The 21792-nt window shown below is 56.1% G+C and overlaps 9 protein-coding genes across 9 annotated transcripts; 4 read left to right on the top strand and 5 right to left on the bottom strand.

The window, feature by feature from the left end:
• Positions 1-163: 163 nt before the first annotated feature.
• On the bottom strand, positions 164-1285 carry A1O7_06203 (uncharacterized protein; the record flags this gene model as incomplete). Its single annotated transcript, XM_007760206.1, has 4 exons — positions 164-523; positions 577-683; positions 735-868; positions 1011-1285. 4 exons carry the CDS (start codon positions 1283-1285, stop codon positions 164-166), a joined length of 876 nt encoding a protein of 291 aa, XP_007758396.1.
• Positions 1286-1842: 557 nt separating this feature from the next.
• On the top strand, positions 1843-3542 carry A1O7_06202 (uncharacterized protein; the record flags this gene model as incomplete). Its single annotated transcript, XM_007760205.1, has 3 exons — positions 1843-2099; positions 2148-2672; positions 2726-3542. The coding sequence occupies 3 exons, from the start codon at positions 1843-1845 to the stop codon at positions 3540-3542; spliced, it is 1599 nt and encodes a 532-aa protein (XP_007758395.1).
• A 491-nt stretch (positions 3543-4033) lies between these two features.
• On the bottom strand, positions 4034-5869 carry A1O7_06201 (uncharacterized protein; the record flags this gene model as incomplete). The annotated part of the gene is made up of 5 exons (XM_007760204.1): positions 4034-4338; positions 4426-4976; positions 5065-5315; positions 5372-5467; positions 5540-5869. The coding sequence occupies 5 exons, from the start codon at positions 5867-5869 to the stop codon at positions 4034-4036; spliced, it is 1533 nt and encodes a 510-aa protein (XP_007758394.1).
• A 1367-nt stretch (positions 5870-7236) lies between these two features.
• On the bottom strand, positions 7237-8963 carry A1O7_06200 (uncharacterized protein; the record flags this gene model as incomplete). Its single annotated transcript, XM_007760203.1, has 4 exons — positions 7237-8212; positions 8269-8516; positions 8572-8760; positions 8853-8963. 4 exons carry the CDS (start codon positions 8961-8963, stop codon positions 7237-7239), a joined length of 1524 nt encoding a protein of 507 aa, XP_007758393.1.
• A 976-nt stretch (positions 8964-9939) lies between these two features.
• On the top strand, positions 9940-11988 carry A1O7_06199 (uncharacterized protein; the record flags this gene model as incomplete). The annotated part of the gene is made up of 2 exons (XM_007760202.1): positions 9940-10338; positions 10408-11988. The coding sequence occupies 2 exons, from the start codon at positions 9940-9942 to the stop codon at positions 11986-11988; spliced, it is 1980 nt and encodes a 659-aa protein (XP_007758392.1).
• Positions 11989-12156: 168 nt separating this feature from the next.
• A1O7_06198 (uncharacterized protein) lies at positions 12157-13595 on the bottom strand (the record flags this gene model as incomplete). The annotated part of the gene is made up of 2 exons (XM_007760201.1): positions 12157-13261; positions 13321-13595. The coding sequence occupies 2 exons, from the start codon at positions 13593-13595 to the stop codon at positions 12157-12159; spliced, it is 1380 nt and encodes a 459-aa protein (XP_007758391.1).
• A 710-nt stretch (positions 13596-14305) lies between these two features.
• Positions 14306-16063, top strand: A1O7_06197 (uncharacterized protein; the record flags this gene model as incomplete). Its single annotated transcript, XM_007760200.1, has 3 exons — positions 14306-14585; positions 14737-14963; positions 15065-16063. 3 exons carry the CDS (start codon positions 14306-14308, stop codon positions 16061-16063), a joined length of 1506 nt encoding a protein of 501 aa, XP_007758390.1.
• A 765-nt stretch (positions 16064-16828) lies between these two features.
• On the bottom strand, positions 16829-18215 carry A1O7_06196 (uncharacterized protein; the record flags this gene model as incomplete). The annotated part of the gene is made up of 3 exons (XM_007760199.1): positions 16829-17584; positions 17636-17767; positions 17820-18215. The coding sequence occupies 3 exons, from the start codon at positions 18213-18215 to the stop codon at positions 16829-16831; spliced, it is 1284 nt and encodes a 427-aa protein (XP_007758389.1).
• Positions 18216-19517: 1302 nt separating this feature from the next.
• On the top strand, positions 19518-20543 carry A1O7_06195 (uncharacterized protein; the record flags this gene model as incomplete). The annotated part of the gene is made up of 1 exon (XM_007760198.1): positions 19518-20543. The coding sequence occupies one exon, from the start codon at positions 19518-19520 to the stop codon at positions 20541-20543; it is 1026 nt and encodes a 341-aa protein (XP_007758388.1).
• Between the last annotated feature and the right edge of the window lie 1249 nt (positions 20544-21792).

Genomic DNA, 21792 nt, shown 5'->3' with positions numbered 1-21792 from the left:
AAAGATGCCAATGCATTCCTGCATCTCTGCCAGCTGACGAGAATCCTTCCTAACCTTCATATGTTACAATCCCGACCCAGCGCAGAGGCTGCAAAACCTTTTTGGGTATCATGATTCGACAAATCCAACACGACCATCTCCGATTCACCTTCTGCCTCCATACCTAGGTCTGCTTCTCGACCGGCTTCTTGTTCCGCTCCTGCTCCTGCTGTAGCTGCTTCGAGAACTGTAGCTGGGACTTCGTCTCCTCCGTCGTGGTGGGCTCCGAGCTGGAGGACCACGTCTTCGGGGCGGAGTTCTGGATGGTGACCTTGAGTACGATGGTGACCTCCTGCGCCTCCTCGGTGGTGAAGGCGATCGCGAATGTGTGTCTCTTGGAACATACGCGTCGTCTTCTGGGCCTCGTCTGCCTCCACCGTATCCGCCTCGACGGGGAGGGGGGCTTCGGTATCTGGATGGAGGTGGCCCTCGCGGCGGCGGTGGTGCATAGCGGGATGGCGGTGGGCCACCATATCGTGAGTTCCTAGCTGGAGGTGGTGACCTGGAGAATGCTCTTCGTGGAAGGACAATGCTGACGGAAATGGACACGCCATCTAGCTGAGCCTCATGCATATGCGCAATCGCGGATTCGGAGCCAGAAGGATGATCATAGAGAATGTAAGCTGTGCCGCGGTTCGTCATGACTGCTCCACATTAGAGATCGGCCAACACTCCAGACATGAGCAAAGACATACATTGTTTGTTGAGAGGAAGGTCAACTGACTCAATACGACCATAAGAGCCGAAGATCTCGCGCAGATGGGCTTCAGTCACATTCTTCGTGAGCTTTTCCACCACAATCTTCGAACTCTGTGATCGTCGGCCGTCTCTGCTGGGACTTCTAGTGTAGCTTCGCTCTCGATAGGATCTTCTATCCCCACGACTTGGGCTTCGACTGCGCGAAATGCTGCGACTGTAACTTCTACCGCGGCCATGACCGTTAAGTCCCTCGCGATGAGGCGACCGAGTACGCGACCGAGAACGCGAACGGGCTGGAGACCGTGTTCTTGTCCTGGATCTGGATCTGGATCTCGGTGAGGGCGACCGTCGCGGTGAGTGCGAGGGATTGAAGGGTGGTGAAGGTGCTCTCTGTACAGCAGATGGCGTGTGACTTCGTGTGGGCGAACGGCCCCGTGAGGGGCTTCTTGAAGGCATAATGGGAATTGTGATCGTTGAGAGTCTGTGAGACGTCTAAGGCATGGTCGACTGAGAATCGTCTGCACTGGCTGGGGGTTGCAGGGCTCATGTCACTGAGTCCCTGCGCGCTCACTCGGACGAAGAAAATGAATCTGCGGAAAACTGCGTGAATACTCGGCAGTACAGTCAGGCCTTGGCGCGGGGCGCTCCACATTCACGGTTCTCCATCCAACTCTGGGTCTGCTCTAAATTAATCTCGGATCTCCATTAGACAGAGTCGGCAAAGTCACAGCGTCCTCGTATGTCGTCCTGCGTGTAGATGACGCTTTTCACGGTAAACATCCCGCCGCTGGAGCTTCCTTCTCCGGCAAGTGATGCCGTCCGGGTTCTCCTCCGCGCCTAAAGTCGTCCAGCAGGTCGAAGATCATGAAGCTTTCCCCGCAAAGCTTCTGTCACCTTCCTGAAATGCAACACTTTCCCACCAATTGGATACTCACTTCACTGGAGGAGTCCGGCTATAAACACAATCCGCGGAATGCTGGATGCTAGGCAGGACTGCAGTCACAGTCGAAGGACCCATCCGACAGACATGGCTTGCATGCATAAAAGGTCAAGCACAGCGTCAAACGCAGAGCGAGCCGGTTCTCAATCACTACATATGCCAAAATGCTCGTGCCACGCGTCATCGCGGGCTCGGTCCTCGTCAAGGTAGCTTTGTGTGCCATCCCCTTGTCTATTTCACCTGTCCAAAATGCCAGCAAGCCTCTTCTCGAGTCCTTCGTTTCGTACTCGATCGAGTTCTCTTCGTTCCCAGACTTTGCGGGGAACTCCAGTCAGCCAAACACCTTCTCATACAACCTCCTGACCAACCTGCGTGACCTTCAAGGGTCCTATCCCATCATCCGAGTTGGTGGAAACACAGAGTACGTTGGTCCGCGGTTTTGAGACTGGCGTTCTGAATGGGAGTGTAGAGACTATGCGACTTTCAATGAATCCCAGACAGTCGCCCTTGTTGGCAGTTTCGATTTCAGCCGATCCAGAGATTACCCGACAACGATATCCATCGGTCCAGAGTATTTCGACTCTTATTCCACGTGGCCTGGGGTGACCTACATCCATGGCTTCAGCATGGGCAAGAACGGTTCGGCAGGCTACGATACGCTGGTCGGCACCGTGCCGTTGGTATGCAAAGCTCTCGGCACCAGCAAAGTCGCCTATTGGGAACTAGGCAACGAGCCCGATCTGTTCAAGACCAGTTCACAGGGTCCCGTCCGACCCAGCTGGTGGAACGAGACCGACTATGTCGAAGAGTGGCTCAACAAGACCCGCATCATCAGGCAACTAGTGCAGCAGAACTGCCCAGATGTCATTACCTCGGGCAAGTTCAAATTCTACGCGCCCAACTTTGCGGGTACAAGCAACAGCTTGAACCTCATCACCACATGGAATGCTGGCCTGAATGCAGATAACGACATTGCATTCATTGACAGCCACAAGTACGCTTCTGTCTTACTCTTTCTGTTGACCATATCTTGCTAACGACCGTCAGCTACATCGGAGGAGCGACCCAGCCGGGCGTGACCCTCCAGGGTACGTTGATGAACCACACGTCAACCGTGCTCTCAATCAACAAGCACCTCAACGAATCGAGGCTCCTCGCCTACACGGGCCTCCCGTACATTCTAGGCGAGACCAACAGCCTCTACAACGAAGGAGCACCAGGCCTGTCAAACGCCTTTGGCGCCGCGCTCTGGGGCGTCGACTTTAACCTCTACTGCGCCGCCACGGGGATTGCCCGCGTCCACATGCACCAGGGCACAAACTACAGGTACCAGTCATGGCAACCCATCGACACGGTCAACGCGACAAGGGGCACCAAAGCACCCTACTACGGCAACATCATGGTCGCGGCCTTCCTCGGCAACCTGACGGCCGGCAACGTCAGCATCGCCGACGTGGAACTAGGAAGCACCTACCAGAACGCCTACGCCGCGTACGTGGACGGCCGCTTGGAGAGAATCGCCGTCATCCAGCTCAACGCCTACAACTCCACCGTCAACGGCCGTGGGATCGTTCCCGCCGCCACTACCAAGCCCCGACCAACCGAGACCTTCAGCTTCCAATTGCCAGCCGGCCAGACATCGGCGTTGAAGGGGTTGCATGTGCAGCGCCTCCTCGCGAACGGGAGCGATGCCATCACAGGCATCACCTTTGACGGGGTGTCGTATAACCTTGAGCTGGATGGGGGCAAGCCAGTGACCCTGAACAATGTCACTCGCGGCGAGGTCCTGCGGGCCGCCCAGGATGGGACCATCTCCGTCACGCTGCCGTGGTCGAGTGCCGCCATATTAAACCTGCAGTGGTGAGAGCGTCCACGAGGCAGCCAGGAGGACGTGAGACGGCCAGATATGAATCAAGGTATTTTACCATATAGTCTGGAGCGACGAGTGCACAAGCACACGTTCTGCCTGCTAGGCAACCGAATAGACCTCCTTCGAGCCTGTGGCTACAGTATCTGGGAGAGCGTCAATTCAGTTCCCCGTCCTTACAGCACCCATACCCAAACTCAAACCAGCCAAAAAGACACATTGCGTGTGACTGAGCGCATATCGGCTCGCCGGGTATCTCGATGGAACAAGTCAAGAACCTGGACTACGAGCTTTTCATTCCACTTGGTGTTTATATTTGTGTCGTCCCAAGGTGGACTTTTGTAAGCAGCCGAGCAAACCCTCGACGGAGTATTCAAAGTGTGGGTAGGTCGTCCTCGTGCTCTGGGGATATACTATGCATATCCCAATCCCTGTAGTCACATATACCGCCTCTCGGATCACGGGTAGACCACTTGTAAACCGTAAAGTCACAATTGGTACTTGACGTCCTCGCCCGCCCACACCCTGCCACTTCTGTTGGCCTTGGTCCTCAACCTCCTCACATGTTTGATATCCTCCTCGTTGTCATGCGTCAGGTACCACGTCCAGATGTTGGCCAACCAACTCGCGCCGATGGCGCCGGCGCAGACGCCAAACGAGACTTTGTAGCCATTGTGGGCGAACCGCTCTTGGAACAGCTGCGGGCCAATGACGCCCCCGACCTGGCCGATGGACGACTGGAACGCCAGGGTAAAGGCCGTGCCGGTGGAGCCTATCAGACTGGCGGACCGCCCTGCGGGATAAACAAACACATTGATTAGCTCATGGTTTGACAACGTCGCGGCAGCAGCCCCAACGGGTTAAGCGATGAAGCACTTACATGCCCAGAACGGGATGAAATACACGGAGTAGAACATCGTGCCGAAGATGACGGCAATGTACGTGGTATAGCGGCTCACATTGAAGCACAGGACGAGGAAGAAGGCCAAGGCGCCAGCACAGATCATCATGATGAACTTGGGCCGCGTGACATATGCTCTGCTGAGGAACCATCCTGCGAAGATGATGGCCAGGACCGTCGCCGCTGCGGGAGGGATGTTGAGCAGCTGGTTTCGGGGAAGGCCCGCGAAGCCCAGGCTTGTTGTCACGGTGGGGAGCTGCCACTGGAGGCCGTAGCCGCCTAGGTTCATCAAGATCTGGGACAGGCAGAAGGCGTAGGTGCGCGGATTCTTCAGCGAGGCCAGGACTTCGGTCTTGTCGAAGGCTGCATCGTGGGTGCGGGGCGCGTTGTCTGTAAGCCGAAGTTCGAGGTATTCTTGCTCTCGGGGGGTGAGCCATTTGGCGGAACGTGGCGATTTTGGATAGTCTGGAAGAACGAGGAAAACGATGCCGGCGAAGAGGATGGTGAACAGGCCTTCGAGGAGGTAGACCCTGAAATACTATTAGTTACTCGGCCCGCCGCGCTTGAGGGGACGAGTACAATCCCCCCCAAAGCCATGTCTGTTTGTGGGCAGCTTACCATCGCCAGGCGCTCAGGCCGCCAAGGCCGTTCATGTACGAGATTCCATAGGCGACCAGCGAGCCTACGATGCCTGAACAGTTCTGGAAGCCAAACATCCACATGATTGGCTTGCCCATCTCGTCGCTGCGATACCAGCTACACATCTGTGCAGCAAGCCCCGGGAACAATCCGGCCTCCATCATGCCTAGAAAGAAGCGAGCAGCATAAAGACCCTGTCTGTTCTGAACGGCGGCGTGGCATGCCAGAACCTATGTCATGCCCTTGTCAGCGCGACTTGTGGCAAGGAAGCAGTGGAACAACCTACCAAACCCCAAGATGCGATGATTCGAGACTGCCATTTACGGGGAGTCATCTTCTTAAGCACCAGATTGCTTGGAACTTCGAAGATGATATACGAGATCTGCAGACTGTGAGCTGGCGAGCACCCTTGAGAGAATCGTGACGTGGGATCCCTGAGGCTTCCCTGACTTACAAAGTAGATGGATTGCACCCAGTTGTACTGGTTCGCCGTCATGTTCAACTCTTTGAGAACATTGCGCGATTCACCGACTTGGAGGACCTTGACAGTCGCAGCGTTGGTGTAGTCGACATTCTTGAGCATGTACATGAGACCGATCAGGAGGAGGAACCGCTTGTCCACTTTCCGCATGATCTTGCGGTCTTCCTCTGCGGTGAAGAAGCTCAAGAACGCCTCCCTATCGTCCTCCGAAATGGACAAGGTGGGAGAATCCGCCACACTTGCGCGTGGCTCGACTCTGATGTCCGCTACTTTGGACTCGGGATCTGGGGCTGTGGCTGCCATTGCTTGCAAAGATGGAGAAGCAAGATATGGAGCAGCAAGCAAGTCAGTGCGACTTTGAAGGGGGCACCTTGAGAAGATGGGTTTGCAGCGCTGCGACAAATCGAGATGATACTGATCAACGGGGACAGTCCGACGGGAAAAAAGGTCAAGTTGCTGAAGGTTGCAGAGAACGAGGTCCTGGGACGAGGCTTCCCGGCCGCCAGACGCTGCAGTCGGCTCTTTCATATGTTCTCGCCGTTGTATTCATAATCGGCATCCAACAGTGACCCACCCCGTGTGGATGGTACAAGTGCGTCGTGGCGTAAAGGAACGGCATGGTGGCAAGCTCCGACTCGTCTAGATTCTACTGTCCCGTCGCAATGCTAGCGATCTCATGCTGATGCATTCGCTAGCACAAAGAGACGACAGCGATTGGAGCTCGGAGCACAATGGTGAAATGACAAAATGGGTTGTAATTACCTGAACAGGGGACTGTATCGCAAGAACGCACCAACAGCCAATCAATCATCCGCATGCAGACGGGCTGCTGAGCGGAAAAGCTTGACAAGCACGCCATGAGCGGAGCCTAAGACGTTGGGAGAGACCCATCTTATCCTCTTGCTGTCATGTATAGCAGTTGATTGCATTCGGCGAGTTGTCCATACCCTCTTGGAAAGAGGCCGCTGCGATAGCTAGACGTCTGGCCTCGGGCGACGAGCACGCAATTGACTGAAGACTTTGCTCTCGTTCGGCATTGTTGCAGGCTCGGAACATGGACACGGAAGGACCAGGAAGCATTGTCCTTGACACTGCGAGTTCGGAGGCAACGGACTCGCTACCATGATGTCGGGAAAGGTATTATCGCGGCCAAGTTCAGGGTGAAGGGACAGCACGTGGCAAGTACCATGCAGCGGAGCTGTTATGAGGGTTTTGAGCACCGCGGACTGGTCGCCACCAACCACCTGGGTTGGTCAATGCTGTGCGCGTGCAGGAAAAGCGTGAGTTGTGATGCTGTAGAAGCCTTATATCTCTAGAGCCATGGTGAAGATATGGATAACTGACTGACTGTAGAGGTGTGTGTATGTGTATCGGTTGATGGGTACCTGTACATAGTGACCTGAAGTGGCAGTGGTTGTGTGGCAAGCTCGATGACGTAGCGTGCATGCGCGTGGACACCAGCGACAACATCCATGGTGGTTGGCGTTGTCGTTGGTGCTCTTCAGCCAACAAGGCAACCTCCAAGCCAACACGAAAGTCGCGGTTCCAACACCGTGCTGCCAGCTTGAACAGATATCTACAGGCCTGCTTCAAGCATAGTTGTCTCCATGAATGCTCTGCCTGAAACAACCCAGCACCAGCCTCGTCTTCATACGCCGCAGTGTTCGATTTCAGGATTTCTCCGCCTCGCTCTGTGTCCGGAGGGGCAACGACAAAGTGCCATCCTCGTCCTTCTTTTCAGGGCCCGACTCATCCTCCTTGTACACGTCATAACGGTATTTCGCTCCTTCATGATCATCCCTTAGCCCATTCTGTCCTTTGCCATACACCTTTTCGCGGACAGTCAGTGGCTCGGCGTCCTCTGACCTGGGCTGCGGGTACACACCACGCCGCCTCAGCTCGGGAATCAACAGGTCAACCACATCCTCGAACGTTCCTGGTGTTGTTACATAGGCGAGGTTGAATCCATCGAGGTCTGCTTCCCTGATCCATCTTTCCAGCTCATCTGCGACTTTCTCAGGAGTGCCGACTCCAACCGGTCCTAACCCGCCTATAGCAGCCTTCTCAGCAACTACCCCCGGTGTCCATCTCGGGACATCAGGACTTGTGGTCGTGAAGGCATCGAGCATGCTCCTAACTTTGTGAGCCTCGATCGAGTCTTCAGCCGTGATATCCTGGTCCAGTGGAATCTTGGAAATGTCTATCCCCGTCCATCCCGAGAAGAGTACGAGTCCGCCAATGGTGGAGGCATATTTCTTGGCCTCTTCTAGCTTTTCCTGGGCCTCCTCGTCTGTTCGTCCAATGATCGGTGTGAAGGTGCCAAAGAATTTGATCGACTGAGGATCCCGGCCTTTCTCTTTGGCGAGTTGCCGGATCTTCGCAATCTTGGGCTGTAGCACCTGCGGGCTGTGCGCAGATACAAAGATGGCCTCTGCGTGCGTCGCGGCAAAGGCAGACCCGGCAGGTGAGGTGCCAGCTTGGAACAGGAACGGCGTCCGCTGGGGCGAAGGGTCCACGATATGTCGAGAATCGAGGTTGAAATACTTACCGTGGTGATGGATTGTCCGGACCTTGTCGGGGTCAACATATGAATCTGCTTCCGGGTTGGGGTTCAGCGCGTCATTCGCCCACGAGCCCTCCCAGAGCCTGGAGGTGACGGTGAGTTAGCAGACATTGCGTCCCATGTCTTCGCGGGCACTCACTTGTACACGACTCTCATGTACTCATCGGCTTGCAGGTACCGCTCATCGTGGTCGATGGGGTTGTCGAGCCCGATGGCCTTGAAGGCCGCCTTTTTCCATGAGGTGACGATGTTCCAGCCAATACGGCCGTTGGTCAAATGATCCAGAGTCGAGAACCGCTTGGCAAGCAGAAAGGGGGCCTCAAACGAAGTCGAAGCAGTGATACCGAAAGCTAGGTTCTTCGTAACCGCCGCCATGGCTGAGATGGGCTGCATGGCGATCATCAGTACTCGCCTTGGGCATTTTCGCAGAGCAAGAACTCACGATTGTCGGATCCGTCATCGGCCATTGTGCAGCACGCCGAATACAGTTGTCGAGACTGTCCTCATAGGTGTCGTACCCGCCGTATGTATCGGCGAGAAAGAGGGCGTTGATGTCGCCACGTTCAAGGATCTTCGCTAACTCGATCCAATATTCGAGCTTCCTCTTCCTGGCAGACTTGTCTTTGGGATTCTGGGATACACTCAGCTTTCAATCGGAGGCACAAGGACTCGGACCCCCATATCCTGCCCTTCCTGCCTAGCTTGTGGTGGGAAAACAATTACCTTCCATTGACCTGGCGAAAGATGTCCTACAGTTGACATGTCAAACGCATTGAGCAGGATCTGCTTTTTGACGCCTTCATGAGAGCCATTACTTTGCTGTATGGATCCCATTTCGAGGTAGCTTTGATATCGACGCACTTGGGAGTTCGATGTCCTGCGCAATACCCGGAAGTTTTCACTTCTGCAGCCAGCTAATGTTTCGAGAGCGACCAGATACTAAACATGAGATCCAGGTCTCGTCTAAGCCGCGACATACCGCAAACCAAAACGCCGCCAAATGAAGTCCTTCGATACCGGACGATCTTCTCCGCAACGACATTCATGGACGCAGTATGGCGTGATTTTAGGCCCGATGCCATAATACAAGTGGACCCCGGTCAATATCAAGAAACCGCATATCACGGCTCCCGCAGTGCGGGATATTGCCAGTCTAAGTTGCGAAATCACACGGCGAACTCACACGGCGTTATTACCAGTAAGGGCCTGGTAAGCGTGTATTTCGCGAGCATGTGTCGCATGCCATGTCTTTACAACTTGAATGCTACGTGCCGTCTGGTCGTTCTGACCGAATGGTCGTCCTTATCTCGCAGCCACGCACGCACCTGAAAGGACTTTCTTCTCCCATTCGTGGTACGTCCTGATCTTGACGCAGTCTAGCCGAGGCGCGGGATTATTTCGCTTCAGACGCCCACCCCTGATTAGGGTGCATCATGACTGAGGCCTGATATCTCCACCGGAGTGGCTTGCATGTCCTCTTCAAGATCCACCCTTCGCAGGAACGGGACATCCTATGTACGACGGGAGCGTCGTTGAACTCCGGATCTTGCGTGTTCGGCAATGGTGTCAGTTTGTGGATTCCATTCGTGATGGATGGCCGCACTAGTTTGATCATGGACATGTATACCCTTGGCACACACAGACGCACAGGCATGTGGTGCAGACACCGCACACTCGAGTGGAGGTTAGACCAAGTGGCCTGCGACACGAGCGATTGTGAGTGTACTTACCTTCCATCTGGGTTGGTATTCTTATGTCCGCGATCCCGGGACAGAAGGTCGAACGATACGACAGCAGAGCTCTCTTTGTCATGGCTAAGCCGTCGGCCTCCATTGATGGCCCAGAGCCTTCACAGCCAAGCACGAAAGCCAGTGGCAATGGGAGCGCCGAGCCTGGTCCATTTCAAGCGGCACAAAGACTGAAACACTGCGCATCTGCTTCGACAGAGACGATGGCAGGGGCAGCAGGCGAGGCTCAGGTACATGCACAGACACCTACAACGGCACAGACAACGACGCGGCCTGCCAACGTGCTCCATGAACGGTACCCCATCTCGGGCCTGACGCTTCCCGACCAGCATATCGACGATTTGAGAAGTTTGAGAGTCGTGGTTATCGGGGCTGGGCTCTCAGGAATTCTAGCCGGGATCTTGCTCCCAGCGAAGGTGCCGAAAATCCAATTGACAATCCTCGAGAAAAACGACGATGTGGTAAGTAACAAGGCGAGGCCTATAGGCCGATAGGCGCTTCGGGACCCGGGCTGATCGCCAGCACAACAGGGCGGCACCTGGCTAGAAAACATCTACCCGGGAGTCCGATGCGACATACCGTCGCACGTCTACCAGTCGACCTTCACCCCCTACACGCAATGGTCGCAGCAGTTCGCCGAGGGCCACGAAATCCGCGACTACTGGCAGGCGCAGGCCCGCAAGTACGACGTGTACAAGTACGTCAAGTTGGGCCGCCGCGTCGAGGACACGCACTGGTCGGACACGGATGGCCAGTGGACGATCACGGGCGTGGATCGCACGACGGGCGCCCCGTTCACAGAGACTGCAGACTTTGTCCTCTCCGCGATCGGCCGGTTCAACGACTGGCGCCTGCCCTCCTACCCCGGGCTGTCCGACTACAAGGGCCACCTCCGACACACCTCGAACTGGGACCCGTCGTTCGACCCGACCGGCAAGCGCATCGCCATCATCGGCAACGGCGCCAGCGGGATCCAAGTGCTGCCCAACGTGCAGCCCCTGGCGGCGCACATCGACCACTACGCGCGCAGCAGGACGTGGATTGCCGGGTCGTGGGCGGGCGACGAACGGACTTTCGCCCCGCAATGGATCTCGGAGGACCAGCGGCGCCAGTTCCGCGACGACCCCGAAACATACCTCCGCTTCCGCAAGGAGCTGGAGGACAAGTACTGGCGGCGGTTCGGGTCGACGTTCCGCGGATCCAAGGACAACGAGGACATGCGCGCGCGGTTCATCCAGATCATGGGCGAGAGACTGGTGCGCAAGCCCGAGCTGCTGGACCGTCTGGTCCCGGACTTCAGTCCCAACTGCCGCCGACTGACGCCGGGCCCGGGGTACCTCGAAGCCCTGGCGCAGGACAACGTGACGCTGATCCAGGATCCGATCCGGCGCTTCACGGCCACGGGGATCGAGACCACCACGGGCGACCACCGCGCCGTGGACGCCATCTTGTGCGCCACGGGCGGGGCCGTCGATTTCGTCCCCCCCTTCCGCGTGCGTGCTCGGGGCGTGGACCTCGTGGAGGCGTGGAGGCCGATTTCGCGGGAAAGAGGCCACACAATGGCGACGGTGGAGGCCGCCACCCATTACGGCTGGCCGTATACGTATCTCGGGCTCGCCGTGCCGGACGTGCCCAACTTCCTCTTCATCCACGGGCCGCACGGCGCAGGGCCCTCCGGCACGGTGCCCCACAGCGTGGAGGTCCAGCTGACGTACTACGCCAAGCTCCTGCGGAAAGTGTCGTCACAGGGCATCAAGGCCATGTGGCCTTCGCGGCGGGCGGCCGATGACTTCGTCGCCTACGCCGACGCATTCTTCGCCACGACCGTGCTGACGGACAATTGCAGTTCGTGGGCAAATGGTGGGAAGCCCGGCGGGCGCATCCACGGCATCTGGCCCGGCAGCGCGGGTCACGTCACGCTGGTCCGTAAGGAGCCGCGCTGGGAGGACTGGGAATACGCGTATTTGCATGCGAGTGGGAACCGGCTCGTCGGCTGGTTTGGGAACGGGTGGACGAGAAAGGAAAAGGACGGGGCCGAGGATATGACGGCATACCTGAAACTAGAGGGGACTGTCGACCTGAGGGAACTGCATGAGCAGTGGTGGGAATGAACAAGTACGTAGTTGAATGTCGCTGAGTGCAAATATCGTATAGTGTAGTACACCACACTCTACGGAGTACTGTCTATAATGTCTAGTTCGAAGAACGCTTTTGTGGTTGTGCCTAACTCCGGACCATGTCTAGGGGGAAATGTTCGGAGGCTAAGGCGCTTGGACCCTTCAGTCAACTTTGACCACGAGTCTTCCGCCGCTGATTTCGCCTCTTCTCATGGAATCCAACGCCCCGTTGATGGCTCCGAACCCTTCTCGGACGCCCAGAATCGACGGTGGCACCACAAGCCCTTGGCTCAGTAGCCGCTCGAGCCACAGCATGAGCGCCTCGCCCACCTCTGGAACCTCATGGAACACTTTGATCGGCATCGTGTGGAACGTGATATCGGAGGAGGATTTTGTTTTCGGCAGCCCGGTCAGACCCACGAGGTGGGCACTTGGAAGTGCGGCATCCGTACTCGGGATCGAAGCTGGAAGTGCAGCATCTGTCCCCAGCGTTGAGTGTGGAGATCCGGCGTCTGGCCTCGGTATCGAGCCTGCAAGTGACGACGACGACGACGACGACGACGACGACCCTTGCCTTAGGCATTGCATCAAGTGCGCCGCAGTTTCCCTCCCCACCGTATCGACCGCGAATCGAAGACTATTGTTCGTGACTGACCTGACAATCTCGATGGCTCGCTCAGGATTGTGATTGTCGACAATGACATCGGGCCTGATCTGCGGATTGGACGTCAAATTCAACGCGTGCTTGCCGTGGTCGAGGACACTGATCGTCCGTAATCCCAGTAGCCTAGCGATCTGGTTCAGCATAAAGGCACTGGTGGAGGAACCGCCCCAGATAGCCACCCAGTCGCCTGGCTTCGCCCGTTCACGCACGTTGATACCCTCTAGGCACTCCGGCTTGACGTCCCGGGGCAGTCGCTGAGGGTCCAACCGCCGGACTATCGAGAGCAGGTCCGGACCATTCGCCAGTTTGGAGAAATCGAGGCCTGCGCAGATCCCGAGGCAGAGAGCTGCCGCCACAAAGGCCACGCCTAGCGCAGACCCTGCTTCAGGGGATACGTTGGGTGGTAGGCGACAGGCATTGAAGTCGGTGGCGACCACGCACTGCTGGTACGCGGCTTTGCGCAGGTCTCTGTAGTCGGTGGAGATGACAATGACCCAGTCGCCGGGCTGGAAGCGCGACCTGTGTCTCGGACTGATGGCCACCTGCCCCACGAGCTCGCGGCCAGAGACGTAGGGTAGTTCGGGGATGCCAAAGTTGAAGTCCCTGAGAGAGTCAGTTCTCTAGGAGGCCCATGAAAAGGACCAAGGAGAGTATATCCTTACGGTGCTTTCCAGTCTATGGGATTGAGGCCGATGATCTTGTTTCGGACGAGCATTTCTCGGCTATTCAGAAGCGACGGGGTAGGGTGGTCTGGTATCTCCTCGTATGGCTGTCTGGGCGCGTAGAGGATTAACGCACGCTGATGCGTGGATATGGTCGAGGAGGACGAAGACGATGCCGACGACGGCTTTTCGATCTCTCGAACCATAACCTGGAAGTCAGCATCTTTGCCTGGACTCCCGGTCGTCAAGAATCGCAAGAATCGAGTGAACCCCATAGCTGGCTGGCGTCTGTTGGAATGGTGGCTCGCTTCAGTGCCAGCCAGGGTCGAGATGTGTGTCAACCCACAGACAAGGGCTTCAGAATGGTATTTCTGAGCCCAGACGCAGCACATTGTCTGGCACGACTCATCAAGTCGACAAAATCAACCAGCCATTAGGTCAAGTCGTCCCACGGGTACTGTATCGGTGTGAGCTGAAACGGATTGTAACTGTCCTTGTAAAGACTCGACCATCTCGACGCATATCTCAAACGGGTATCTACCTGTCCTTAGTTACCAGTGGAGGAAGAAGTGGACTCTCGCTTCACATTGCTTTGCACCTACTGTAGCGTTGGAGTATGTCGTGCTTGCCCACCGCGGTCACAACATTGTCCACGTCTGCCGCTGTACTCGGACAAGTCCGCAGCTCTGCTCGAAGCACGTTGCCAAATATTCAACTGGATTGACGCCGGCGAGCACGATTCATACTGGCGCGACATTCTATCGGATTGCGTGCTCCTAAGCGCGATGGCGCGATCCCACATTCTGGTACCTACGCCTGCGGCTATGGCTCTGTCGGCATGGAAGGACGGCGGGGTGGTACGTCGGAGGGAACTCTCTGACTTGGCACGAAGCAAGCCTTAATTATGTTGAGGTTCTGTGCACGGCAAGGCATCGAGAAGAGATAGACGAGGACAGCTTGGAGAAGGAAATACGACGAGATCCCGATGTCGACGACGGACGCGGCAAATGCCAAGACGAATGGCGCAACGCGAAACGGGGAGGCAGGGGTGGCAGGGGAGGGAGGCGCGCCGGGCCAGAAGAAACTCATCCTCAATGCGTTTGCCATGAACACTCCTGGCCACCTCTCGCCTGGACTCTGGCGACATTCCCGGAACCAGACGTACAACTACAAGAAGCTGTCGTTCTGGACGGATCTCGCCCGCATTCTTGACGACGCTGGATTTCATGCCTTGTTCCTGGCCGATGTCCTCGGCGCGTACGACGGTAGGTCTTCTGAAAATGATTGCAGGTTTGAGCCAAGGTCTTCTGTTCAAGATCCTACTGTGACGTCGGTGAGAACGTTGTGGCCATCCATTACCATCTGGTCCCAGTCAGCTCAAACATCAAAGATGGACACTCTCTAACAGGACACCAGTCTACAAAGGTCCGGCCAACACCGGCCCTGCGCTGGGATCAGGCGCTCAATTTCCCGTCAACGACCCGCTGTACTTGGTGCCAGCCATGGCCGCCGTGACGAAGAATCTCGCCTTCGGCATCACGGCCAGCACGACCTACGAGCCGCCATACTCTCTGGCACGCAGATTTTCGACGGTGGATCATTTGAGCAACGGACGCGTGGCATGGAACATCGTGACCTCCTATGTATGTTTGTTGTCCTTAGCACCTGCCAGTCTCCAAGGGATGTGGGACGTCAGCCATGCTCCGCAAGTCTGGGCGCCGTGAGACTCTAACGCCCTCGATAGCTCGATAGCGCGGCCCGTAATTTCGGCCTGGACCAACAAGTCGAACATGACGCCCGATACGCTATAGCAGAGGAATACATGGAAGTGCTGTACAAACTGTGGGAAGGCAGTTGGCGCGAAGACGCCGTGGTTGCCGACTTCGACACGGGCGTGTACGCGGTCGGGGAGCGCGTCCGAGACATCAACCATCAGGGCACCCATTTCCGCGTCCCCGGCCCTCACATCTGCGAGCCGTCTCCGCAACGCACACCCTTCCTCTTCCAAGCAGGGACCTCGAAGAGCGGGCGCGCATTCGGCGCGAAGCACGCCGAGGTGATCTTCGCAGGGGCACAACTGGCAGAGAAGCTCAAACCCTCGGTGGCGGCGATTCGGCAGCTCGCACGTGAGGCCGGTCGAGACCCCTACCACGTCAAAGTCATCGCGTCCATGTGCGTGATAATCGCAGAGACGGACGAGGCTGCGCGGCAGAAACAGGACGAGTTCATGTCGTACGGAAACCGCGAAGGCGCTCTCGCGCTCTTTGGCGGCTGGACAGGCGTGGATCTCTCGATCTACTCAGACGAGGAAGACTTCCGGTTCGTCAAGGTGCCCATGATTCAGTCGATCGTCAACGGCTGGGCTGACACGGTGCCTGGGAGCGAGAACCTCAAGTGGAACAAGAATCGGATTGCCGAGTACTTGATCCTAGGGGGGATGAATGCCAAGATTGTAGGCTCGCCGACTACTGTTGCTGACGAGCTCGAGCGATGGGTTGAGATCGCCGACGTGGACGGCTTCAATCTGTCTCATGTGGTTAACCCTGGATCCTTCGAAGATATCATTGAATTCCTGCTTCCCGAGCTGCGCAAGCGGGGGATCTTCCGGGAGGGAGTCGAGAAGCAGGGTCTTACTGCGCGGGAGCAGTTCTTTGGCACAGCCTCGCTGTTGCATGACCACCCGGGAAGTAAGTTCAAGTGGAACAAAGACGAGTTGGTACCTCGATATCAGCAGGCACAGTAGGCACGGAAGCGGAGAAACGTGGCCGCCCAGTCGTGCGGGTTGTATTTGGCCCCCTTTGCAGGCTCCCGAACCACCCAAAATGACATGTGGACTCGTAGGGATATATATTCAGTCTATTTGAGACATGGATAGCCCGCCCTTTCTTGGCCGCTGGACGCCCATCAAAGGTACCCGTCTGGAATACTACTTTGTGCAAAGTCATGTAGGCAGGCCTGGCCCCCAACGGAGTTAGTAAGCGAAAGAAGGGCTAGAGAGACACCCAGGAGGTATGGTAAGCGGCAGGCAAAGGGGCCTGATTGCGAGGCTGCGACCCCTATGCGCCCCACCGCCCATCCACATTCGGCTTCCCTAAACCACGTCGAATGCACCTTGGAATTCATTAGTAGCTCCATAACCATGAGCTGAGGATGGAGTATGTCAAGCTCCTAGGTAATCATAGCTGGCCGGGGAAGATGCTGTTCGACTTGGACGCCGGCGTTGCCTCGTTCACGAGCCGTCCTACAATTTACCGAGCCGCGTGATGATCAATCAAGATACGTGCTGTAGATGAATATGCCTGTCACGTAAAGATGACGAGCTATTGATACTATAGGTAGCTATGATCCTTCGGAGGATCCGCTGAAGGGTGGGAGCAGGAGCCACACCAATCCCGCAAGTTCCGTTATCCTTGATGGCCTTAAAAAAGGCCGCCGTGTGAAGAAATAGGCCTAACCGCTTGAGATGCCCCAGGAGCTACGAAACGGTACGCCTTTGTGCATCCGCTCGTCACACAACAGCCTCAAGAATCTCCTGCACCTGTTCAGCTCTGACCAGAGGAACGGGATTCGTTGGGGACCAGATATCTGCGAGTGATCTCTTGGCTAGGCTGGGAAATACGTCCCTCTTGATCCCGAGCTCCGTCACCGTCCTCGGTAGGCCTAGCGCACGGATCACGACGTCTAGGAGATCACCTAGGTCGGAGGTGTCTTCCTGAAGTCCCTTGCTCTTCAACAGCTTGGCCACTTCTGGATCGGACCACAATATGCCTCTCGCTCTTTGCTGCCGCTTGATGATCTGCGGGTTGCCATTCGCGTGCTTCATGTTGTACTTCATCACAGCTGGGCACAGGATGCAGCTAGTGACCCCATGAGCCACGCCTAAGGGACCCAGTTGATGGCCGATGGCATGGCTTCCACCCATCGGTATCCCGGCGCGAATATTGTCCATCGCAAGCATGACGGCCATCTGGCATTTATGGCGCGCTCCGAGGTCCTGAGGATCTTCCTTGCATTTGAGCAGGGAAGGGACTAGGAGCTTCAATCCTTCTTCTGCATTTCGGTCGGACTTGTCTGTGCCGTGCAGCGAGCATAGTGCCTCCACGCAGTGGTCGAGACTCCTGACGCCGGTGCTGAGCCAGTGGTATGGCGGAGTGGTCGTGCAAAGCTCCGGGTCCAAGATCACGAGATTGACGCCCATACCAGAATGGAGATAAGGCACCTTGTGCTTGGTCACATCGTCAGTGCCACCACTGAGGCTGAAGTACTAGATGTAGTCAGTGTCTGAAGTGATACACACGGTGTCACAGGGGAGTACCTCGCCGCCTGAAAGACTCGTAGGGATAGCTATCAAAGGTACTGTTGGCTCGTGAACCACCGTGGGCACGTCTTTGCTCTCTGCGGAATACCTGACGAGCTCTTCTCGCGTTTTGATATCATTCGCAAGGCACTGCCATCAGGATTAGCAGCACGGCCTGCATAGACGGGATGCTGGAGCTGACAAAGGCAACCATCTTCGCCCCATCCGTGATGCTTCCGGCGCCTAGTGTCACAAGACAGTCGGCTCTCGCCTCTCTGGCGTCAGCGGTGATCTGCAAGATCTCCGAGTATGGCGTGTGCGGTGTCATGCCCTGCGTACAGCCCACAACCTTGTCCTGGCCTATGGCCTCGATCAGTGTCTTGACCCTGTCGGTTTGCCGTGAGAGCGTCCCGGACGCAATGATGTAGACTCGCGAGGCATTGTAAGTGTGTTGCACGTGCTTCGCGCACGCCTCCTGGTACGTCAAGCCATAAGACACGTCGGGGGAGGACAGTTTGAGTTTGGCAGTTGGTATGCCGGCGACATTCGTCCCTGGCGGATCCGTAAAAGCTGGTCTATAGACCTCGGTTTGCGCCATTGCTGAAGGTACTTCAAGACGACTGGGTATTGGGCACTGTTTCTGTAGGACGTAGGGGAGTAAGTAGTGCTTGTTGATCGACACTTGTCTTGGTTGACTTCCAGCCGATCCAGCTCGCGAACGCTGTTTCGAAGAGAGGAGCCGTACACGAGCTCTCCGGAATAGCTCTGCTTGTTAAGGAGACTCACAGGTGAGGGGATCTTCTCCAGCTGGACTCTTACCCCAGACACGAGGTGGTCGGCCCAGCCTCGCGAACCCCACATCTTCACATGTCCCCAAACCAGCACAAATCAACGATAGTTACCGGTCGCTTGTTGTACCTCGCTGGTCATGCACGTGTTAGCCTTACGAACCTGGATTTCCATCTCCTGTCGGTAAGCCGAGGTTGAAGGAGAATGCTGAATTGGGCGAGAGGTCATCTTCAAGCCGTTACGGGAGCGACGATACGCTCGTAGGCTGCACCGATCACAGAGATGGGGGAATCCGACGGGAGTGGTAATATCACAAGCTGGTCGTCGTTGACACAGCGAGAGACGAGAAGGTGGTTTGAACGTGCGGAGAAAGGCTGACTAATTTGGCGCTATTCTCGCGTTCCTTCCCTTGACGCGTAGCGCGTCGAGTCAGTCAGTCATTCACTCCAAACTCACCTGAGCCTCACCTGCGCCTCAGCAGACAATATGGTAGCTGCTGCCACGATGCAGGATAAGCTCGAGCATGAGCACTCCTGCCAGGACCCCCTTGAAACCATGCCTGGCAGATCTCCTTCGCACTTGCGTGCATCCTCCCTCGCTTGTCCTTCGAGTGGAGCACGTATTCGGGAAAGCGCCTACGGGTAGTCGTGGAAACGCCGTCGACGGTCTCCAAGAGCAGGAACAAAAGTTGCAAGAACTCAGTCGCTTGGAGGGAGCTCACCCGGACGACAACGGTGTCTGGGCCAACGAGTCTCAGACTACAAGCAATAAAACGTGTCTTTGCTCCCAAGGACATAAACCACCTCGCACTCGTCCGAAGTCTGTACACCTTGCCCTCTCCGACGACCACCTTCAACTCCAAGCCGTCCTCGCGAGGGATCTACACGCACGTGGAGAGCTTCTGCATCTACAAACAGGGGATATTCTCACAATCGAGAGGTTCGAAGTCCGAAGCGCCCCACGGTTGAATGGTCGAGGTCGCGTGGTCTACCTTCGTGTTTATGATTGTGCACTACCCAGACTTGGGCACGGCTTCACACATGTAGACAACGGAGACGATCTTGGACTCGAGGAGGGCGGATCCTTAAGGCAGGCCGATGCAGATGACAAAATGTCGACCAAGTATCCATCTCGAGTGGATCAACAAGCACTGCCGGCTGAATACCGAAGCTGGCCGAGAAAGCACGACCGCAGATCGGCACCTCGAGATGCCCGGCAATCTTCTTTCACAGGGAACAAACCACGGAATGTACAGGACGCTGAATCTGACGATGATGGATTCGACACCTTCACTGTCGCTCAGTCACAGGTTGACAGACGCCGTGAAGCTTTGCGTCAAATCCAGTCAAGCCCGGCTATGGAGAAGAAGCCAACAAGTCGACTTGCGATGCTTGATGAGCATAGCCAAGTCGCTACCCAGGAGCGCTTCATTGCACCATTTTCACCCATACGAAGAACGTTTCAAGTTGAAGAGTCCAAGAGCCAAGGGCATTTTCAGGGAGATACTGTCGTACTGTCGGAGGATATTGCTGCTGAGTCCGTACTGCCGGGCAGCCCGCCAAAGCTTTCTGCTCCTCAAGAACAAACCCAATTTCTCCCTTTCCCCCAAGACTCACCTCACTTGCCACAAGGTCTGAAGCGTTCAGCGACCACCTTAGCATCCCTTCTTGCGGTCCCCACCCAAAAATCCTACTCCTGCCCGCCCCTCTTTGTCCTCATATCCTGGGTCTCCCCGTCCATAATCCACCGACCTAACACGCCCTTCCCGCCAAAGCGCCATCTCAAGATTCACGATCCGAGCATCTCCAATCGAGTTTCGGGGCTTACTGTCGCCGTATTTGTGGATGCTCTAGCATTTCTACCCGAAGTGGGGACGCCTGCTTTGTTCAAAGGTCTTGTCATGAACCGGGTTAGAAGTCGAGAGGATGTGATATTGAATAGGTATCCCCTGAAGGTGGACAGCCAGAAGTCAGAACGCAGTGCACTGGGTGATGCTGATAGCAAGGGCACAGAAGAAGACTGGTTTGTTAGTGACGAGTGGAAGTTGATCGAGATGGGCTACGACGTTGAGCATATGAAGAAGTGGTGGGGAGAGAGAAACGCTTCACGAAAGGACGGAGAAAGGAGAGATAGGTAGACGAGCTGTGTTGAGTGTGGTACCTATGGTGATTGTCGCATCAGGTCAGAAGCCCGGAAGAGTTGTCAAGGGTGATGGACGACCTCGGCCTCAAGACAGAATGTTTCTCGAGCCCGACAGAGACATGCGAGCGTATGTAGCTGGTGCATGAAACACAAAAGAAAGGTTGGAGGCCAACGCAAGCGGAATCCGTGCATGCATGCACTTCGCACGGTGTACATGTCTAGCCTTCTGGACGTTTGAAGGGCCAACATACGTTTCACACGATGACACCAGGTCCTTTCAAAAGGTCTCGCTCCTGGATTTGTCCGTCCTGCCTTCCGAGGGTGGCACGCCAGGGAGTCGAACATCGCATGATGGCCGATAGATCATCGATGGTCCAAGCGCTGGGGTATGGGAAGCCCCTGATGTGAAAGTTCCCTCACTGTATGAAGATTGAGGCTTTTCCTTTGCGGCCAGGCAGGCACTGCCACGCCACCAAAGCCTGGATCCGCAGTCACTTTCCACCAGTCATCGTTCTTGTCTTCGCACACAGGACGCCTTCTGGGTGGCGCAGTTGCGCCCGACTCCGCACTCCTACTGGTGCCGTACGTCTCTGCCTGGTCAATGAATTGCGCGGACAACCTTGCAACCTAACATGTGGCAGACTCCAAGGCGTTGTTGCTCTCGCATACAGATTCCAGCCTCACAACTCCAAGCCCAAGCGATGCCACGAGTCCAGATAGCTGTTAGGCTGCCTTGTGTAACATCCAACTTCGCGGAAGTGGCCCTTGGCTGTGACCACAGAAAATATCAGCCTCATCTGCAAACCTCCTTGTTTACTTCGTCTTTCAAATTCCACGAATGCTGTCCGGTCAGTTGACGGAGCGATCTTCTCTTCGCTGAATCAAATATGGTGCTTGAAGCAATCGGTGCATTTGCGTTGGCCTGCAACATTCTACAAGCCGTGGAGTATGGAGCCAAAATTGTGGCCAAGGCTGGAAGTCTGCACCGCCCACGTCGGGAGAGCACAACTGAGATACATGACCTGGACGCGATTGCTCAGCAGCTGAACAATCTCAGCAATGACTTAGGCAGGACAGTTGTGCCACCTCCTTCTCAGGCATGCTCACTATATGCCAGGCTGGCAGAGTGCAATGCCGAGAGCCTCCGACTGTCTCAAAAATTCATAGAATTCCTGCAGAAGCTACGGCCGAAGACCGCGGCGTCACAAGGCAACCCATCATGGACAGCAGCTTTTTGGTCTGCC

Source organism: Cladophialophora yegresii (assembly GCF_000585515.1).
Source record: "Cladophialophora yegresii CBS 114405 chromosome Unknown aczIN-supercont1.4, whole genome shotgun sequence".
NCBI classification, from domain to species: domain Eukaryota; kingdom Fungi; phylum Ascomycota; class Eurotiomycetes; order Chaetothyriales; family Herpotrichiellaceae; genus Cladophialophora; species Cladophialophora yegresii.
Note: the sequence above shows the minus strand (reverse complement) of the source record. Positions and strands in the feature narration are given on the sequence as shown.